Raw genomic sequence first — 23,178 nt, forward strand, 5'->3', positions numbered from 1 at the left:
CAATTCTTAATTTTTCATTTCTAACGCTGACCCTGTGTACTTTACTTACTGTGAGAATTTTCTGTTTTAAAATCAACATAAGTTTTTTATGTAGTAGTTTACCAGCATCAAGATCCCGTTCTAAAGTGATTTGTGACCCTTTTAGATTTTTACTTTTACTAAGCAGCTTTTCTACAGAGTTTGCTGTGTCCAACTCTACAACGACATTCACCTTTCCGTCGTACTCGCTTAACTTTCTTACCGAAGCTATCGGCAGTGGGCTTGGAATATAGAACTTCGTTGCATAGTTGAGTTACACGATCGAATGTCCGTTGGTTGGCATCACAAGCTAGGCCGCGGATTACAATATTTTTCCTCTTGCTTTGGTTCTCCAAATGTGATATTCGCCTGCTATCAACTTCTTTCGATTCTTTAATTTGTTGCATTTCTTCTCTAAGCTTAGCATTTTCTTCCTTCAGACTTTGAATTTGATTCGCATTTTCTACTAACTTATCTTTTATATCCTCTATATCCGTTTTCGTTGCCAAATTTTTCATTTTGTCATCTAAAAGTTCAGCAAACATCGCCTTCATATCTTGTATATTCATTGTGTTGATAGTTTGTTGTTCACCAGGGCTGCTTCGCATACGCTTTGCTGTAACTTTTGTAGGTGTTTGTCTGAGCTGATGACTCTCCTCTGTTATTTGTGCCTTGGTTGTATTTGTATTTTCCATGAAGCGAAATAGACTTCTTGACGCTACTGATCTCTTATGCAAATGACAGTTATAGGTGGCGCCCTTGTTATATTTTGTCGAAGATTAATAGCTTTGATTTTAAAACAATTCAAAGTTATTGTTTCAGTTTAATTACGGTCCAGTTGCAGGCATTCCACACCCAAGCACGTATAGTGATGACAACAACCCCCGTTCTTAAAAACAAAAAATTCGTTCGCTTTACCAAAGTTTAATAATTAGTTTGAAAGCTCGACTTAAATATCGACATATAACACGGCGAATATATAATATCGGCATATAACACGGCGAATAAAAATACTTTTCGCTTGTTTTTATCAGGAACTGTAATTCTAGTTCTTGTCTGTCGAAGTCTCACTTTAAATTACAAAGTAAATTTAATTATTGGTTCACTTAATTCACTGAACTCAATTGCACTGCGTTAGCGGACACTTTTAATTGTTAGAAAATTTCCGAGTATCACCAATTAAACACAATTATACCAATAGATTTTAAAAAATACCCCGCGCTCGAGAACTTTTAATACTTCGCTTTATTAGGGTTACCAAGCATGTTTGTTATAATGTTGTGTCTATTCACAGAAACTTTAAAGAACTTAAGAACTTTAACTTATACTTAATAAAGAATAGTTTAATTTTAATTTAACATCTCAGAATGGATAATAAATATTATAAAGGGAACTTGAAAGCGAAGTGACAATTCTCTAAATGAAGAGAAGATGACAATCTTTGTAAGAAACATTGTTCACTCCTGGCAAATTCAAAATAGGTATGAACCAAATACTCTATCTACTATATTAATTAAAAAATAAATACAAAAAAGTAAATTTCCATATTTTCAGATATTTTAAAGTTCGCTGCTTTATCTCAATAGAAAATCATGAATAAGTTCCGTATACTTAATGAAGTGTAAGGTTATTTATGTACGGTTTTAAAAAAAGGACTTTCAGAATTACAAAATGGAACTAGCTACCAGAATAATAAACCATTTGTTAAAGTAAGATTACATTTTAGCATTAATTAAAATAAAATTTCGTTATTTTTTTGTCTATTTTTTATGTTGTCGTCATTCCGACGAAGTTTCTTCACAGTGAAATTCCTCTGTCTAAAGGCAAATTGACAACATCTTCTAAAGTTATCCATTTCGTGCCCATGATTTGGTGGCACTGTTTTAGTGTCATACATCAAATCGTATGTTTGCCATTTTATAGATAATAAAAATTATTAAACAATCATTGAACATGATACAAATTATGAAATTACTGCAAAAATGGATGTGATAAGTCCATACTTTTATAAAAAAATACGCAAATGTGACGCAAACTGTCAATTGTGACGTGATCAATGATCAATTGTGATGATTGATACGATAACAGCCTTATGACGTGAAGTTGAAGATATGGATGTAAAAGATGGTCACAATAGGGCGGTACCATAAGCTATAGACAGATATTCTGTAGTGGTTTTGTTACGCAAGAAAGGACGTACGTAATTTATGCATACATTTTGGTGGTATAAATTGCCCATTAATATCAAGGACCATATTTATGCGGACAGTCTTCTTACTCTCGGTGATTTTTAAATAAATGCCCGTCAAGTTTGATCAAGATATTACCAACTTTATGCAGACGAGTAATCAAAAATGATTCATTTTTATTTTATTTTATTTTTATTTAATGGTAATGTTTAAACAATATGTTATAATAAAAAATTAATTGAAATCATAATCACTTGTGTTTTACTTGCGTTTACTTTTCGCACCAAAAAATAGATTATCCTGCACATAATACTTATAAAAAACTGAAGAAAAGTTATTTGGATTTTTCCTGAATAATTATGATTTCATTATGAACTTCATTTGAACTTATTGAAGTTACAGATAGAATACATACTTTCTTTTACAAAAATAATTATGAATAGTTTGACTCTAATACTCAAATGGTTTCAAAGTTAATGGTATATCAACTTTTTTGTGACATTTAAGATATCACGAATTTACTATTTAAATTCGGTTCCAAAGAGGTTCTTCTTCTTCTTAAAAAGATTTAGACATGATCGTTGAACCACTTTTGTCATTTTTGTAAGTTTGTACTGAATATTTTACGAGTTGTATGCTGGTTGAATATTGAAAAGGATTTAACTTACATCATTATCTTATAATATATCATTTATTATATTATTTGTCATATTCAATAGGTTATATATATTCGTATTTATTTATTTAATTTATTTAATTCACATGATTTGTATAGACGAAGAGAGCACTTCATGAGGAATTGTTTTCATTCATCTATACGTATTGCAATGAAGAATGCTTGTGGCTTACTCAAAAGCAGTGAAAGGCTTTCTAATTGTTTATTAACAAAACATATTATAGAGGTTTCGTAAAGCACTGCATACATATAAATACAAAAATACCTGCAGATAATTTTATAAAAATTTTTTTATATAAATATATATAAACTGAATGACAAAAAGTTGTTGGTAATTATTTTATATTGTATTTGAAAATATATAAAAGCTTATAATTTTTTAACATCACTAGTTAATGCTAAATGAGCAGTATTTAACATAGTTTTATTATTCTTGCAATTGTCTTATAACTTTTTGTTTTATTATAACGATTGTGTTTTGTATTTATACATGTATAGCATTTTTTAATATAAGTAATAAAATATATAAATAAAAGTTTGTGAAACTTTTAATTGTGTATGAATTTTTGCTACAAGCATTGTCAGATGACTGGAATATTTTTTGAAATTTCCAATGAAAGTTCACAATAGATCGCTATGGTAACTTTTTTCTGCAGTCACTAAAATACTTGGCCACTTCACAACTAAGCGCTTAGATAGAGAAAGTAGTATTGTTGTTTTGCCATGCTTGCGACCCACCAAAAACCCCTATTGGTGCTTTCTGAATAAGGTAAATCACAAATATGTATCTATCTATACTTTAACTTGTAAATTGATTATTAATACAACTCTTACCATATATTTTACCAATATTTTAATAAAATATGGCATTTCTATCAGAAATTTTGATAGATATGCTTACATTTGGTATTCAAAAAAGCGTTTTGGTTCATAATTTCTCTTAATATTAAAAAAATTTTATTAATTTAAATGTACACAAATTATCATACTCCAAATTATGTTTTAATAATATTATGAAATCTAAATTATTACTCTATTGACTCATGTTAAGAAAATGATGTAGAATGATTGAATCGTGACTGTGTGGCAAGGCAACCAAAACATCTGTTCTAATTTATCATTCTACAGTTACTGCTTGAGTTGACATTTATTTCTTGTAGTTTATAAACACATTTGGCTACTCTGTTAGAACAAAAATTAATAAAAACGGAAGTTATTAATTAAAGTTAAGTGCTTATTAATTAATTAATATAAAATTGCCATGTCATTAAAAAAACATTTACGTGTGTTAGCCAAACCATATTATTGGGTGAATATTCTATTGGCCATATCATATCTGTTGGCTAAAAAACTCATCCCGATATGTACGAGAGTGTTCAAACATCGAGGAGATGAAATGTGTGAATTAGACAGCCGAGAAACAGAAATACTGTTTTTTTTATTAATTGTAATAATGATACGTTCAAGAAAGACTGGCAGCGTAACAATGATTAACTATTTGTCTGCATCGTTTATCTATACTAAGGTGGCCAATACAATACTATGGGCCTACAATGATTTTCGCTTTGGTCTTGGATTCCTATTATTATGCATACTGGTTGGTATGTTATTACCAGAACCATCTTATCGCGGTCCTGAACACATCACATATTTTCGTAACCATGAAATATTTGAAGAAGAACTAACACGCGACAAGCGAATCAACTGGTTGATTTGTTTTTATACAGTGTGGAATCCAAGTTGTGTAAATTTCGCTCCTGTATTCGCAGAACTTTCTGCCGAATATAGTTTAGAGAATCTAAGATTTGGCAAAATTGATATCGGTCGTTTTCCAATCGTTGCACAGAAATACCACATATCCGACAGCAGCTTCTCCCGACAATTGCCAACAGTGATACTGTTCCAGAATGGCAAAGAAGTTGAACGTCGTCCTACAGTTAGTGCTAATTCTAAACTACAAAAGTTTTTCTTTTCAACGGATAATGTACGCGCCGCTTTTGGTCTTAATAACCTCTACAAACAGAGCGTCGAGAATCCCATAAAGCAAGCAAAACCAATAAATGCAGCCGCTGCTGCCGCAATCAAGAAAGCACAATAAAGACAAGATTTATAGTAATGAAAACTACAACGCTGATGTGTTCGTCCTAAGCATTAATTTATGTTTTAGCTTAGTCAAAAGAAGTCTAGATTCTCTATTAATTCATAAAATTATCATTCAAGTCGTTTATTAATTTTAACATATTTGCACAATTGTTTGAACAAATTATAACCCAAATCTGCCATTAAGGTTTATGAGATTACAGTTGGTATTTCCAACCTAAGAAAAGGACTCACTTAAGAAGTACATTTAAATTGTAAAAAGAAATTACATAATTTGAAAAATTGTAATATATTATTTTTGTAAAAGTAGTACTTTTTTGTAAAAAAAACTATTGTAATTAAACATAACACTTCTCATTAAATGTTCTAAACCTTGTGCGTTTCAAGTTACAATCTAAATTAACTAAACCGTGGTTAACCCTTATATGTACGTACGTAATTAACAATAATTGTATATTTGTCGATTTTGTTGCGCAATTATAGTTTTATATAAAAATTTGGTATATTTAATTATTGACTTAAAATAGTTTTAAAAATAGTCCAAGATTTACATAAGAGGGTTAAGACATGTGAAAAATCACGTATGCATGCCATAATAGTTTTAAAACAACGATAATTCATTGAATGTTTTTGTTTTTTGTTATTTATGTATTTTTATTAAGGTATATTTTATTTATATTTTGTTGAAATTAAATAAAACTTGTTGCTATTTAAATAAAAAATAAATTTGATTTAATCATTTATTTCTGGTATACGTAAAGCTAAATATATTGATAACTCTTAAGATCATTTAAGTAGCCGTCGTTACTAGACACCATCTAATCGGCAAGTTGCCCCAATTATTTCACCAATAACCGATACTCTTTGCGGCCTTTGTCAACAGGAAGCATAATTAGATCCTAACTTATTGTGCAGATGCCAAGTCTCAGCAAAATGACTGGCTAAAACTATTGGAATATTATTTTTTTGAGAGCCCCAAAGAACTGTTAGAAATTATTATCTAGCACACAACTCAAACATTTTTTAAATGGACCTATTGGCCTTTTACATGGAATTTATCGCTGATTGACCAAAGTAACGGTATAAATTCTTAAAATTATATTTTCTTTATAAAGTGATATTTTTGACATTGAATATATAATTGCACATAAAAACTTTTTTAACGCACCCATGTTTATTTATAACGTAATAAATATTGACAATTAGTACACTTAAAAACCGTATTAAATGTAATTCTTGTTATATTTATAAAACAGCAGTTCAGAATTTACTACATTACTTATTAAAATTTCAATGTATTCAATGTTTTTATATTAATTACAATAAAGTAATAGTTTCCAAAGAAAATGGTACAAAATTAGAGATGACTCTTCTCCCCAAAAAGCTAAATTTACACACTGAAACTAGGTTGTTTGCTTTCACTATCTATCGAGAAAAACGGTTTATTCTAGTAGTCAAAAGAAATTTTTTACCTAACAATTGTTTTTGCAAAAAATTACAACTAGTTATCTTAAAGACTGACTAAAGAAAAACTGCGATTTAGAAGCATAATTTTTTTGGCAAATAATGATTTTAATAATTATAATTAGATATTCGCCTCGTTAATGCGACATTCAAAACTCACGCTTCTTAAAACCACTTTTAATTGACTAAAAAGAGTTAAAGATTAATTTTAATGAGAAGCATGCCTCTTAAGTGAACATCTCAAAATTAGTTTAAAGATTTAAGTGCCACCTGTCAACTGATAATCTCAAAAGAACTTTGAATTTTTGTCCGTTCAAGCTCTTAAAACTATTTTAAAAAACGGTGATAAAATGAATTCCAAGACTCTCATAGCTGTAGCAATGAATATAGAAAAAAATAACTAAAAGACAGTTTACAAAAATGATTAAAATTAAGTTTTAATTTAAATGATTAAAAATAATAAAAAACTTCGGATTGGCAATTTAAAATAAGATTAAAGCTATTGAGACAAAATAGTTTTTGTGACTGCATGTTCTTTTCGGGTATTTTTTTCTTAACATTCCTTTATTTTCATAAATATTGACTTACTAATTTGTACTTACTCACTTTACGATTTTTTTGTTTTATTCGACCAAAAAATCCATTCTGCGTTTAACCCAAATAAGTCAGAAATAGCCTACATATAATATGTAAACAAAATAATTAATAACTAAGGCTACAATATATCTCTACATTCCATTCAGTTATTAATAACAGAGTTTAGGGATAAAGTATAATATCTAAGGACTTAACAGTTAGTAATTTAAAAAAAAAATTTACTAATAATATCATTCGCCTTTTAAAATAAAATTCAAAAAATAATTAAATTTGATTTATATTATATTATTAAAAAATAATAATTATTATTTGTTCTTTACTTTTCCATACACCAATAAATCGTACATTCTGCTTTTATTTTAAAATACAAAAATAATTATTATTTTTGCTTAACATCGAAAAATGCAAAAATAACTGTTATTTTTTATTTTCTCTTACTTATTCTTAAAAACCAAATATAAGTTGCAAACCAAGCGTTTTATTTTTAAATTGCACACATGATGTTTTATTTTAACCTTCGTTATTAAAAATGGCAAAAAGCTTTCTAAAATAAAAGCAGAGTATATGAGTCCTTTGTGCGTGGATAATGAAAGGCAAAATATAATAATTTTTTTCAATAAATAAAATATAAATTAAATTTAATCCAATCCAATTTGGTTTAGCATCAACTTAGCCTAACTCGCACACGTTCTAAGTTAATTTCGAAAGTGTTTATGCTGCTCCAAATTAAGGAAATCGTATGTATTTTGTTTACAAATCGAATGTTAAAAATTACATGATGCAAACACCATGTGTATCTAGGAAATTTTAAAAATTGATTATTATAACTATAAAGGATGGCACTCAGTAGTTTTATTAGCTTTAGTGGATTTCAGGATTTTTTACTCTATATTCAAATTTAAAAATTTGCACTTTTTCGTTATCTTAACTTTATCTTTTGCTTAAAATTTATCTTACGCATAGTTGCATTTGAAATATATCTTAATTTAAGCCTTCGTTTCAACGAAATTAAGGCCATTTTCCTTAATTTCGTTCTAACCTCAAAACTGAATTTTGTAAGGAAAAATCAACTTAATTTTGTTAAAACGAAGATGAAATTAAGATTTTTGCGAAATTAAGGTGTGTCTAAACATAGTATTAGATAACTTTATGTTGTTTCTATATATCTTAAAAATTTTTGTAATACTTATAATTTTTGTTCCCTGATAATATTTTATATATTGCTTTCATTAATTGTATAAATCTGCATATATATAAAAATAGTCCCCAATAATAGAATAGCAACAGAAAAATACAGTTTGATTATGACTTAAAAGAACCTAAAATTGTCCTAACCATATATCATATGTGTACTGTCAGTACAACATAGCCCAAGGCGATGAAAAAAAAATTATTTTTGTAATGTGTTTTAAAATACAAATGGATTAATATATAGATATCAATCTGTACTTTGAATTCAACAAAGATTCAAAAAACAAATTGTATAAATTATACACCAGCCATAAAGTGGACTGACACACAGCAGTAAGCACTAAATATGCACGCAATGTATTCGAAAATGATAATAAGTTACATAAAACAATCTTACTATCTTGTTATTTACAAGTATTAATATAAAATTAGTAATTTACAAATAACAAAATTTTTGATATTTGTATAAATAGCGCATTTTTATATACTCTTCGTGTTTTCAATTTTAAACAAATTTTGAAAGTATGCTCTTTTGTAAAAGAAACGCAGCCAAGTTAACGTTTGACTGTCAAAATCGTAATAATATGTCAAAAAATTCTCTTTTGTGTCGTTTCAACTTCCTTCACAGGCTTGTGCTCTTTCTTTTTACACCAATATGGCTGATCAGGTAAGACGTGAAATTCTGTGATTAAATTAACAATTTATTGTTTAAAATCTAAAAACGCAAATGTGAAATGTGAAAAGAAAAAAATTTATAAAGTAAATTTTAAACTTTATCTAAAATTTAAATAATCTGACTCAAATGAAAAGAAATTAATAAAGTTTTGTGAGATTAATGGTGTTCTACCACGCGGTGCAATAATTTAATTTAAACAAAAATCGTAAATAATTTGCGGAATTTATAAGTACTTAATTTAAAGTGTATTGATTAAAAATTTTACGGAATTATATATTTTGTACAAACTAAAATAAAAGTTTTAAATTTATAATTTAATATGTACCATAACCTCACTTTCATGTTTTATTTTTGCTAATTTTGAGTAGAGCGAACGTTCATATCGTAAACAATTCTCAATGCCCGTCGCACGCAAAAAGGCACTAAATGCCAAAAAGAAGCCAAGACTTTATCGGAATATTGGCTTAGGTTTCAAAACACCAACTGAGGTAAGATATATGCGCAGACCAAACTAATCGAATTTTTCTTTTATTTGCATGTATTTGCCCCCCTGTAAACAAAACATGGACACAATATCCTGCATTTATCCTATTTTAACACACTAAAATACCAACCAACTATCCAACACAAAAACAAAAAAATATCAAGAACGAGAGGGCTTTCCAAAAACAATTTGGAATCAACCTAAACAGAAAACTGAAACCTGGCGTGACTAAGAAGAAGGTTCTTCGCCGCCACCGCGATATTGGCTTAGGTTTCAAAACTCCACGTGAAGTAAGTTAAAAAGTTTTAATTTATCTGTTTTTATATTACTAACATAAATGCGAACTAAATATTTTTTTATATATTAAGTTTTCATTTTCACACAACAAATTTAGTACTTAGGAAAATATCTTAGAACACCCATTGAGTATATACGAAATAATTTATTTAGTACTTTTTAGTCAGTAGTAAATATTATTTTTACATTTACATATAATAATTGCAGTTAGGACATTTAATATTTAGTTTTTTTTTAATAATAACATGGATATAATGTTATAACTTATTCAATGGACCTGCTTGTTAGGTTCCTGTTGGGAGCAGTTGCACCAAATTTTCGCCTCTGGGATGGGATTAACTCCGAATATAACCTTTTTGTCTTTGAGCAGTTACGTTAATATGAAGACTAATCAAGTGTAGATTTTGACAACATTCAAACATAAATTCAATATTTTGAAATAGATTTATATTATTCAGTTTGATTTATTTATACGCACTATATTTTTTAATATATTCATATTGTTTTTTTTATATTTTTTAAATGATTTCATTTTTTGATTCCTAATTTAAAGGCTATTGATGGTACCTACATTGACAAAAAATGCCCTTTCACCGGCAACGTGAGAATTCGTGGCCGTATCTTAACTGGTGCCGTACGCAAATGCAAAATGCAACGTACCATTGTCATCCGTCGTGACTATTTGCATTTTGTCCGCAAATACAGTCGTTTTGAGAAACGTCATCGCAACATGAGTGTACACTGTTCACCATGCTTCAGGTAAATATAATGAAAGCATTTATGCACACTATATCTTTGTTAGCACATAATGGTAGTGCTACATTCCTATAATGATGACAAAATCATGACGGTCTTCATAAACATAATTGCCGAAAAATCTTGATAACTAAATTTAAAGAACTGAATTTACAACTAATAATTTATATTTCATAAATTGCTTATATTAACTTAACAATAACTTAATTTATATTTTTCATTTGCAGAGACGTCGAAATTGGCGATATTGTCACAATTGGTGAATGCCGCCCGCTATCTAAAACAGTGCGCTTCAATGTGCTTAAAGTTAGCAAAGGCCAAGGCGCAAAGAAGAGTTTCAAAAAATTCTAAATGAAATTCATTTATTATCTTTAAATATAATAAAAAATTTTAATATAATAATTTTTAGTTTTTTCTTAGTATCCGTTCATTTTCAGTTCTAAGGTTTCAGATAGAGATATTGGCAGTGTTGTATCAGGTAAGCAAACTTTAAATTTAAATATTAATATTAATATTGTTTCAATCCAAATTTATTTACAATGATGATAAAATCATGACGGTCTTCGTAAACATAATTGCCGAAAAGACTTGATAACTAAACCCATTTTACTGATTCGTAAATATATTGAGACACTATTATGCAATACAAATTTAAATAGTTTTTTTTCATGAAATATTTTAATTTATTACTTTTTTTTCCTTCACAGATTTCCTCTTGCAATAATTTGGGGTTGTTGTTTTTGTAATCAGTAGGGATCTGTAAAACAGATAACAGGAAAGAAATACCAAGACGCATACATGGATTAGAATGGGAATGGTTGTTTGAGGTGGAGGGAGGGGGGGGGGATTATTTGTGAGAATGATTTAGGATCTTCTATTTTACTGATAAAATTCTATAAATATTGAGGTTTTGATAAAAAGGCATTTAAATTGTACGAACAACAAAAACACTTTAAATAAATGTTTTAATTATTTACTAAATATTGTCTATTTATTTTTGTTTACATATGAGGCGTGATTAGAAAATAAAATTAATTTTTTGTAATAAGTAATTAAAGTACTCGCCTATGGTACTGCCATAGGTTCCAGTTGGACAAACCTGTTAAGGTATTATGTGCTTGCTATGCGATTTTGCGTTTATTTCATCTGTTACATAAAATCGTTGCTATTTGAATTTGGAAAATATAAGAAGTGGGAGGGTTATGCCTGGAGAATTTGGTAGTTCTGAGACCACAGTAATCTTATAATTCCCCACAACTAAATTGACAAAGGAGACGTAAACTGATTCTTGATTTTTATAAAGACATGCGAAGTTTGAAGTTTATGCCAATTTCAGAGCGTAGAGCTATTATTTACGTATGCAATTCACATTTACCTTAACGAACATAAACAAAGGTACGTGAAAGATACAGTGAATAATAAATATATATACAATGTTTTAATAAGTAAAACGGATAATCTTCAGTAGTGGTTATGAACCCTTGCATAAGCGTCAACATCGATAGTGATCAAAACCTGTTGAAAGGAAAAATGAAAAAAGGAATATCAAGAATGCAAGCATGGTATTCCAAGGGACTACAAGTTTTCAAAACAAAATCAATCAGCGATCAGTAAAGATGGGAAACCTTCGACCAAGAATGTGTAGACGTTATATATAATATAAATATAGCCAGGTAAAAAAAACTGCACAAACGGTAATACGGACACAAACATATAAGCGAAAATCAGAAAAACTGTATAGACACAAGAAAATAGAAGCGCTTATATAGGACATTGAAAATTTGAATAGTAAACAAAAGTTCATCATCCTTAAAAAACGATGAAATCACTTCCCTATCACCGGAAATGGATAGTTGATCATGGTTACTACTTTGCTTTCAAAAGGTTTTAATTCTTACCCAAACTCTCACTGTGCATAGTTCACTACCAAGTCGGTTTGCTTAAGTCGATGGAATACAAACCTCAGAGAAATCTACCGAATAAGAGAAAGTACAAGTAAGTTGCCATCAACTTTATCGGTTCCACCATATTCCAAGAATGCAATATTCACGATTTCGCATGAGATTTGAAAACAACATTATTGAGCACACAAAATTCAACCTTGCCAAGGGGATAAAAGAAGCACGTACATATCTGTATCTATATAAATAGATTAGTTTGAAAGTTTTCTTCGAGAACCGCTGTGTACTGTTATTATATAATGCTCTGCAATGTACTTGATCAAACAACAATCAATGGCAATAATCAATCTAAAGATGCGATTTGTACTTATGACTACGAAAAGATGCAGCTCATCAGTATAACAAAGCTGAGACAGCCAACTAATTTGAAAGATCGCCACAGCCTCTACTAGGAATCAGATGATACCTTTAATCACATTCTTTATGACTGTCCAGCTTTGAACTGAGCCATGAGGAAAATACCAAATAAAGTAATGCTCTCTTATTAGTTCAATCACTATTGAACCTAATATTAGCATGAATATTAGGTTCAATAATGATGGAACTGTTTTTTGAAGTACTGACCTAAAACGAAAATGTCAGCCAACACTAACATTTTAGTTTCGTGGTTCGCATGGACGGAGGATATCATGTTAAGGAAGTCAAAGGAATATATTATCTCTTTTTTAATGTTAAGTCTACAAATATATTAATTTGCTTCGATTTGTCTTATCATATTTATTACCAATGAAAATTATTTAATATATTTATTAAGTGCATCACTGTGAAGGTTGGCTTAGTGACTAATAAGTAGGTGCTACAAATATAATCGGCACTTCAAATCAACGAGAATTCTGAGTATTCATTCTCAGCGTTTAACATAAATCTTTCTAGCAGAGGTGAACAAAGCAAATAGGGAGTCTCTAGGGACTGAGCCCCCTGCGAGCTTCGCTCGCCAACTGCCGTTATATTCTTACGCACGTAAAGCATTAAATATTGGCGTTTAGTTTTATTTTTTTGATACAAATCATGTTATTTATGTTTTTGTGGATTTTGATTTTCTGTTAAATGTTCTACACGTTTTCGTTTTCCATTGTGTCCAAACTTAACTCTTCGGTACGTTTGGGAGCATTAATACGACCTTAACTTTTTGCATTTGACTTTAGTACTTGTAAACATCAGTTAAATTCAGACGTAAAAGATCTATTATTTCAATATTTTGTTTTTGTAATAATAAAAATAACCCTGCACAGCAGTGCGAACATGATGATAATGACGTCACAAATGTACGGCTGTACATATTACTTATTAGAGCGAAAAAAAAGAACTACTCTGAAGTGGGAGAATGATGGCGTCATAAATTTTTATAACAGAAAGATAAGTAATAGTCCAAAAAGAATAAAAGCGTTTAAAGACCTTCTAAAACATGGTTTCCAAACTAAACTGTCATCTTCTTCCCCTAATTCTAAACTGCAATTTGAGAATGTGATGTCTTATTTATGTAATAAATAATAAATAATAAATAATAAATAATAAATAACCTATCTTAAACTGACTAGAATAATCGTATGAACTGGGCTAGCCAAAACGTCATGGTAAAGTTCAGTATTGTGGAGATGGGAGTTTCTCCACTTCCTTCAGTCTATCCAAAATCATTAACAGCTCTTCGTGCTTTTGCTATCATTTTTGTCGTAGCTGTTATGCACTCATATGATATAGTGGCGATGTAGCTTCTGATCTGATCGCGTGCCTAAAATCTTGTAAAATAAAGGTAAGCACACAAATATAAACGCTGTATGTGGATTGTATTTAGTATTGGAAACTTTTAATAGAAGAGAATTATGAAAGTGATGTGCTCCTTATTCAATAACACTTTTAATGTTGTTCTAGTATGGAGAAATTGAAAATTTATGAACGTTCCGATTGACAATCTTTAGAATGACTTGGTTTTTAATAAAAATTGAAAATGAGGTTATCGAATATTTTACGAAGAATGCTAACCACGTAAGAAAACTGTGAGTTCTAATAGCAGAGAATTATTGATAGTATTTCCAAAACAATAAAAATTTTGTAGGTACAATTAAATAATCCATTAAAAAAAACCGTTAATAATTTTTTGTGTAAGGTTTCATAAGTTTTCTACAGACTTCTCCTTCAGTAGTCTATTTGTATCTTGTCGTATTTATATATCTATAATTAGTGTCATTTCTTGTACAAAATAATTTCATCACACCAATTAGTTTGATGTTTTAAATGGACTATCATGATATTTGTGCGTGTGAATTTTTCTCACCTATGAAATATTGTATCAATGCCGGCTGTAACTGAGCACATATATTTTTCATAATGTTGATGTGTTTTCAACCTCCCCGAAATTATGGCAACAATTTGTTTACACAACAATCATGAAAATTGATTGAGTTTACGTGTCGTTATTACGTTATTAGGCAGGATACGGCCTGTGCTTAGCCATACATATGCATGCATGTCGGTCAATTGGTCACCGTGCGAGCAGTCGGTATATATATACGCCTTTTATCACCAGGGAGACAACCAAAAGCAAAACGCAACACAACACCCAATCGTTTTCAGTACGTACCGGAAAAGGATTGTTCATATGTTGCATTTACCATATAAAACCATTATTAATTAAAAAGCGATATACACACATATGTACACTATGCAGAACATACATATAACACATATAAAAGTATATATATATTTAACAAATAATAACAATAATTAATTATTGCTCAATATGAGTGAGCTCAGTTTTTAGCTTCGATTTTCTAATTTTTTAGAGACTTCAGTCGGTGTTCGGTCCTTCACGTGGAAAAACGGAATTGGGAAACGGATTTTTTTTTAAATATTTTAGAAAAACCAAAAATTATCAAATGTTTGATTTAAATAATGAGTAATGTAAAAAAATTCTTAGTATTTCCAACAGCGCTCTTTGTATTACAATTGATAATTATAAACTATAAGTACGTGGCAGCTCAGACAAGTCAGAATATTAATGTCTGTAAGTATACACGAATATAATTATCAATATAATTGAACTTCTTATAGCATTGGACTTGCTGTGATTAAGTATATAAAAAGTATATACTTTAATTACTTATAAGTACTTATAGTACCAAAAATACATTAAATTTTACCAACATATTAGATAACGATGAGATCTGTTTTCTCGGAGCTATCTATTATTTGATTCTATTTTTAAATTTTTGAACTAAGAAAATTTTATTTTCTTTTTGTATTTAAAGAAGTTATTTATATTTGAAGGAATTTCTTTTTATTTTAATATATGATATTTTTAAAGTGACCAATTGTCCCTACTTTATCTCATCATAAAATACAATGTAGCGAATCCATAAAAAAATAATATTTCGGTTCTCCAAAATCTTTGTAAAACTATCTGAATGAGTTATGGAGTTTTTTGCAAAATATTTATTGGCAGGAACCTTCAAATATAAACCATACTTTTTAAAAAAAAAGTACTTGTTGTGGGATCATTTATTGGCAATTACTTGCTTTGGGGTTGGGCAGATCCCTCATATTGGAAAGAATAAAAGCGGAGTTACTGTGTTTAAAGTAAAAATATATTTATTTTATAGGTACAAAAATAAGGATGACACAAACAGTAAAAATAGTTGAACCACACCGAACAACATGACTCCCTTATTTAAGTGAAAGTGCAACAATATAATAACTCTATAAATTTGACTAAGTTCCTAATTTTACAAGATGACTGCTCTTGCAGGTGGTAGGAAAAAGGATTCCAACGATTTTTGATCCTCAATTGATTAAAGATAGGTATTAATAAGGAAGGGAAAATACGGATTCCGACACTCTTTAGAGCCACAATCACATTAAAAGTCATTATAAGGTAGATCAAGTCTCATAATGTGTCTTCCTAGTACACAACCGACACCGTATTGCTGAGCAAGTACAGGTTAAGTTGTATATCTTGTATAGTTTTGGATCAAGTAGATCTTGATATCAGACAAATATTTTTATGTACTCAGGATTTTTAGTTTAGCGGTTGCAAGTGGGATACCAATGTCCGAGAAATTGATGTTAGAAAACAGAATGCCTTGCAATGTCCAGATACCCATATGAGTTGGACACTAACACGCCTAGCTAGCTCGCTAGAAAAACCGGTAATTCTCAAACTAATAAGGATGCAGTTGTTGCGCTTATCAGACATTTGATAACAGATTCGCTATCCAAGAAAATGACGATATTTACATCGGAGATCTGGTTAAATGAGATCCTCTTTGCTACATACTGAATCGTCTAAAACACACTTCTTGAACGCACCAAAATGAATCAAGGCATTGTATTTACGTTTGTGTATGTTCAGTATTAATATATCACGAATATTTAACAGTATAGACTTTTTTTTACATTTTTCAAATTATGGAAAAGCTCTTTCAGACGTAAAGTTGGTTACGGACCTACCGAATATAAAATTCAAAAAAGACCCAGACCTTCGTGTAATTGAATATATTTTTTGAAAAAACTTTTGCCAAAAACCGTTGGTATTTATATAGTTAAATTTTTTTCAAGTAGGAATTTCCTTTTAGATACTATATCTGGCATTTTCGGAAGAGAAGAAGAATATGTGTTTGAGAACGAAAGCATACTCTCAAAATAAATATTAAATTTCCAATGTCAAATCAAAGTATATGAAAGGATTTTTCGGTAAAAACATATTGCTATCAACATTAATTAATATAAATATTATCGTATATTTAATTCTTAATTATTTCACTAATACGAAGCATGCGCAGTAACTGAAACTCCTTCGATAAAAGCAAGTTTTAACACGCATCTATGCCACAAACTTGAATACATTTAAAGCTGTGACAAGATTGACGTGTTCTTATCTATGGACGCAAATCTGTAAACATTTTTAGTTACCATCAATGCATTTTTCTATTAAAAAATCAATATTCGAATCGTACTGCACGAAAGTAACATGTTAACATTGAAATTATTTCCACATGTGTGTTCATGTGCTCATGGACATAATGTCCTACGAAAAATACTGCAGATGCATACTCATATATATTTATACATTGTAGGACATTGGGACAGCGCACTGTCCAACAAGTAGCCCTTCTGAAGTGAACGATTAGCCGACATAGACCACAAAAGGACTTAGGTTCTTTTTCATGCTTCGATTCTTGGGTGTCGTTATGAGTTAAAGCTAAAGTGGCTTCCGTTCGCATAACCACATCGCTTGTTAATGCAAGCTGCTAATTTAGCTTGAGATCGCCTGCCAAGTCATCACCAACCCAATCGTGTCCCAAGACAGTCTTCCTTCTGCTTGCCAGTGCTAGACATTGGCACAATATATGCACCGCTGTCTCCTTTTCTTCTAGAAATAATCTACAAGTGTCTTTCTCAGCAAGAGTTATCTTTTTGAGGTGATACTTGAAGTTTCCATGTCCCTTAATCAATATGGTCCCGCCAGCTTAGGGTGCTCCGCGAATAGTTAAGCACTTATGCTGGCGCATAAAAAGACCGATTTTATATTATTTCTCTAGAAGTAGCAAAACTTCTGAAATAGCATTTTATTCTTAATCTTGCCTTATAATGTATACCACAATGATTAAAGGTAACGCTAAAGAAATTAAGTCCAATTGATGATCTTGCGTATGATCTTGCTCACTAGTTCACATAGATATTTTTTGGGATTACATGGTGATTGAATTTTTTTCTTAACAAATTGATTATGCTGCCGGATTTATGGCAAGTTGTCCTGATTGAAATCATCATCATAATCAAAATCATCTACATTTATGCAATGAATCTATTAATTATTAATTATAAATCTATTAATTATTGTGTTCCTCCAGTACACCTTTCCATTTTTGTAGCTTTAAGCTCGTATTTATATAGCTTGATGCATAAGTGGGTGTTCGATAAAAATTTTGACTAATGCAGTACCATATTCACATAGTGCATATATGGTTTCATAGAGACTAAAATGTAATTTTGTGTCCTCTTTCTCCTCTGTTCCCGTCAAATTCAAGGTAAAGTAAAGCAGAACTATTCTAGAACTTATGTTACGAGTTCGAGTTAATGGGAAAAAGACGTTCTTTGCATGACGTTTCGTTAAAAATTAAACCGACGAGGCGACACTGGCGATGGTACTGTATTTGGTTATCATCTTTGGAAACTGTTTTCTGGAGGATTTCAACTTCAAACACAAATTTGTGCTTTTGACAAATCCAGTAGTTTTTTTGTCCCTAAAAGGTTGGGTTTTTCGTTATAAGCATTAAACGAAAGTAGATAGTGTCTCGTTACGAGCCATGAGTTAAGGTCGGCTTTTTGTAACAGTAGTTGGCAAGAATTTGTTGCATTGAGTCATCTCTAAAGTATTTTGCTCCATCGAATTCGAAAGTTATAATAAAAAAATCTATAGAGCGGGTTCTGAGATATTGGCATATATTAAGATAATCACCTTCAAATAAGAGAATCTATGTCAAGTTTTATTCCATACATACCATACATACCATTAAACAGAAGTTAATAGCGTATGGAATATATTTGTACCTCAATTGTACCTCAAGTGCTTAGGGTTATGAGCAAATTTTTTTGTGTGCTTACAAATTTTATTACGGGTGTAAATAATTTAATACTGTACTTTTCAGTATTTATAAATGAAGTCGATAACGAACCAGCCGCAAAAGCTGTCGAAGTTGTTTTGACCTATTTGAAAAAAAATCCCAACTATGGCATTTCGATCCAGCTTGATCAAGTCGAAGCCAATAAAACGGATGCTAAAATACTTTTGGAAGCAAGTATGAATTACAAACTAAAAACCTTGTTCTTAAGAATTCTAAGAGAAGTTACATTATATTTTTGAACTTTTTCTTCTTATTAGTTTGCACCAAGTATGCAGAAAGTATTGAAAAGAAGCAGCCGCCGCATGTCGTATTCGATACTACTAAATCTGGAATAGCTTCAGAAACTGTCAAATCATTTACACAAGCACTCGGATTGCCTACGGTTAGTGCATCTTACGGTCAAGAGGGCGATTTAAGACAATGGCGTGACATGGAAGAGAATAAACAGAAATACTTATTACAAGTAATGCCTCCAGCGGATCTGATTCCAGAGGTTGTACGTAGTATTGTGCGAAAAATGAATATCACAAATGCAGCAATACTTTACGATGATACATTCGTCATGGATCATAAGTATAAGTCGTTATTGCAAAATATACAGACACGTCACGTCATCACTGCTATTGCTAAAGATGGTAAAAGGGAACGTGAGGAGCAAATTGAAAAACTACGCAATTTAGATATCAATAATTTCTTCATATTGGGAAATTTACAGTCTATACGTATGGTTTTAGGTATTGAATGTAAAAACTTTGTGTGTAAAGTATAATATAATATGTGTAACATAAAGCTATGTATATTTAATTTAAAATATATTTTGTCTAAAATTTAATATTATACATTTACTATCTGATTCATAGAATCGGTGAAGCCGGCATATTTTGAACGAAATTTTGCTTGGCATGCTATAACACAAAGTGAGGGGGAAGTGCGCAGTCAACGTGATAACGCCACTATTATGTTTCTTAAACCCATGGCATACACCAAAAATCGTGATCGCTTAGGTTTGTTGAAGACCACATTTAATCTCAACGAAGAGCCACAGATATCTTCTGCGTTCTATTTCGATTTGGCGCTGAGGACATTTCAGGCAATAAAGTAAATAACAAAATTTTATAGTAGTCTATGAAAAGAATATACATATTAATTTTAAAAGGGAAATGTTGCAATCTGGAGCCTGGACGAAGAATATGGAATATTTGGCATGCGACGATTATCAAGGAGGTAACACTCCAGAGAGAAATCTTGATCTGAAACAATATTTTATACAAGTAAGAAAAACTCGGATCACAACTGGAAATTCCATTCATAATCTTCTTTGAATTATTTCCTGTACATTATATAATAATTTATTTACTCATTTAAACGTGTAATATACTTAAATATTTATAACGTATTGTCTGCAACTTTTGATTTAATTAAATATTTATAATAATTTGTTTTATATAATTAAAGGTGAATGAAGCCACTTCTTATGGCACATTTGAATTGGTCACGCAACCTGGTAAACCCTTTAATGGCTTTAGTTACATGAAATTCGACATGGATATTAATGTGCTGCAAATACGGGGTGGTAACTCTGTTAATACTAAATCAATAGGCACATGGACGGCTGGCTTGGATTCACCATTGGTTGTTAAAGATGAAGAAATAATGAAAAATCTTACAGCAGACACTGTATATCGAATATTTACTGTCGTGGTAGGTATAATTCAAATATTTAAAAATTATTGAAGAAGAAAGCCAAATATCATCTAATAAGTATTTAACATACATTATTTGATTCTACAATTAATATGTATTAAGAACCATAATCACCTATCAGAAAAGTTTAAAAAAAATTATGGATTATGTCCTCAAGACTGTTTTCCTTTAATTATATTGAAGCTGAGAATATTTAATCTCTAACCGAATAATAGAGCAATAGTACAAGCAATCCATTTTATGCTTAAATCTACAAAACTTAATTTCTAATCTAACAAGTAACACACAGATAATAACATCGCCACTCTACCACACAAATAATATACAGATAAAGACATGATCACTCCTCGATACATAAAATTATGAGTCTCTTCCTCTGATTGTTTCCATCAACAAAACCGTTTCTTTATTATATTAACCTCATTATTCAAGTAATTAAAATACTATAATCGTTCGTTTATATTTTTTTTTCAAATATGAATATGTAGTGTCAATATGCAGATCTATTCTATTTGGGCAGATCTATCACACTAAGAATATTAGTAAATGTAGTAAATATTAGTAAATGATGTACCTAATATGTTAGATTGGTACCCAAATGCAGTAAGAAATTAATTTTGATGTGCCATTTCAGCAACCACCATTCATAATTAAAGATGAAACCGCTCCAAAAGGATATAAAGGATATTGTATCGATTTAATTAATGAAATTGCAAAAATTGTACATTTCGACTATACAATTCAGGAAGTGGAGGATGGTAAATTCGGAAATATGGATGAAAATGGTGAATGGAATGGAATTGTTAAGAAATTAATAGACAAGCAAGCAGATATCGGCTTGGGTTCAATGTCTGTAATGGCAGAACGTGAAATTGTCATTGACTTCACGGTACCATATTATGATTTGGTAGGAATAACTATAATGATGCAGCGACCCAGCACACCAAGTTCATTATTCAAATTTCTCACCGTACTGGAGACCAATGTTTGGCTTTGTATACTGGCAGCGTACTTCTTTACCAGTTTTCTTATGTGGGTCTTTGATCGTTGGAGCCCCTACAGTTACCAAAACAATCGCGAAAAATACAAAGATGACGATGAGAAACGAGAATTCAATTTAAAAGAATGCCTCTGGTTTTGCATGACGTCACTCACACCGCAGGGAGGTGGTGAAGCACCCAAAAATTTATCTGGTCGTTTAGTTGCTGCAACTTGGTGGCTTTTTGGGTAAGCATTATTTCAAAAACTCCGTGTCTGTGTTTATTTCATATTCTTTTCTCACACTAATTGTTTTAGATTCATAATAATTGCGTCGTACACTGCTAATTTGGCCGCCTTCTTAACTGTTTCACGCTTGGATACGCCAGTGGAGTCTCTAGATGATCTAGCAAAGCAGTATAAAATTTTGTATGCACCTCTCAACGGTTCCTCAGCAATGACTTATTTCGAGCGCATGGCTGATATCGAACAGATGTTTTACGAAATATGGAAGGATTTGTCTTTAAATGATTCTATGACACCTCTGCAACGTTCTAAATTAGCTGTGTGGGACTATCCTGTTAGCGATAAATATACTAAAATGTGGCAAGCAATGCAAGAAGCTGGTCTACCTGCGACACTGGAAGAGGCTGTCACACGAGTACGTAACTCCACTACTGCAACTGGTTTTGCATTTCTAGGTGATGCTACCGACATACGTTACTTGGTCATGACAAATTGTGATCTGCAAGTGGTCGGAGAGGAGTTTTCGCGAAAACCATATGCAATCGCTGTGCAACAAGGCTCCCATTTAAAAGATCAATTCAATAATGCGTAATATTACATATGATAAAATTTGCAAATTAATTAACGTTTAACATAATTATGTTTCTGATATATATTTTTTACTTCTTGTTTAGTATCTTAACTCTACTTAACAAGCGACAATTGGAAAAACTCAAAGAAATATGGTGGAAAAATGATGAGGCTCAAGCAAAATGTGATAAACCAGAAGATCAGTCGGACGGCATTTCTATACAAAATATCGGTGGAGTATTCATTGTCATCTTTGTCGGCATAGGTATGGCATGCATTACTCTAGTCTTTGAATATTGGTGGTACAAATATCGTAAGAATCCACGTATCATCGATGTTGCCGAGGCAAGTGCTCCAACAAAAGAAGCTAAAATGGTCGAAGGTATTATTTTAGGTCATTCTGGAAAAGAATATGAAAAGGCTAATGTTGCTCTTCGCCCACGCTTTAATCAGTATCCGGCTACATTTAAGCCAAGGTTCTAAAAAGGAACCAAAATTTAATTTTTAATACTACATCTTTACTATGAACAAATTCAGTTTTTGCACTCGCATTAAAAAAATTTGTATTAATGATGTCAGCGCACAAATTTTGACAAAAAATTTTCAAATAAAATAAAAAAAAAAATTTTAAAATAAGATATTAGTTAATAT

The 23,178-nt window shown here is 30.6% G+C and overlaps 3 protein-coding genes across 4 annotated transcripts; all 3 read left to right on the top strand.

The window, feature by feature from the left end:
- Positions 1 to 3,980: 3,980 nt before the first annotated feature.
- On the top strand, positions 3,981 to 5,698 carry LOC119661810 (thioredoxin-related transmembrane protein 2 homolog). Its single transcript, XM_038071299.1, has one exon. It carries the CDS (start codon positions 4,145 to 4,147, stop codon positions 4,979 to 4,981), a length of 837 nt encoding a protein of 278 aa, XP_037927227.1. The 5' UTR covers positions 3,981 to 4,144; the 3' UTR covers positions 4,982 to 5,698.
- Positions 5,699 to 8,826: 3,128 nt separating this feature from the next.
- Positions 8,827 to 10,850, top strand: LOC119689846 (40S ribosomal protein S11). 2 transcript variants are annotated; one of them, XM_038104763.1, is made up of 4 exons: positions 8,827 to 8,902; positions 9,560 to 9,685; positions 10,246 to 10,451; positions 10,676 to 10,850. In XM_038104763.1, exons 1-4 carry the CDS (start codon positions 8,891 to 8,893, stop codon positions 10,797 to 10,799), a joined length of 468 nt encoding a protein of 155 aa, XP_037960691.1. In that variant the 5' UTR covers positions 8,827 to 8,890; the 3' UTR covers positions 10,800 to 10,850. The 2 variants fall into 2 exon arrangements, with proteins under 2 accessions (XP_037960691.1, XP_037960692.1); XM_038104764.1 differs by lacking the exon at positions 9,560 to 9,685 and adding an exon at positions 9,280 to 9,399 and having other exon boundaries at positions 8,856 to 8,902.
- An 8,206-nt stretch (positions 10,851 to 19,056) lies between these two features.
- LOC119661974 (ionotropic receptor 25a) lies at positions 19,057 to 23,103 on the top strand. The gene is made up of 8 exons (XM_038071501.1): positions 19,057 to 19,203; positions 19,287 to 19,763; positions 19,890 to 20,127; positions 20,186 to 20,300; positions 20,485 to 20,730; positions 21,368 to 21,960; positions 22,030 to 22,545; positions 22,632 to 23,103. The coding sequence occupies exons 2-8, from the start codon at positions 19,460 to 19,462 to the stop codon at positions 23,008 to 23,010; spliced, it is 2,391 nt and encodes a 796-aa protein (XP_037927429.1). The 5' UTR covers positions 19,057 to 19,203; positions 19,287 to 19,459; the 3' UTR covers positions 23,011 to 23,103.
- The last annotated feature ends 75 nt before the right edge of the window (positions 23,104 to 23,178 follow it).

This window comes from Teleopsis dalmanni, chromosome X (genome assembly GCF_002237135.1).
Source record: "Teleopsis dalmanni isolate 2A chromosome X, ASM223713v2, whole genome shotgun sequence".
Lineage (NCBI taxonomy): Eukaryota > Metazoa > Arthropoda > Insecta > Diptera > Diopsidae > Teleopsis > Teleopsis dalmanni.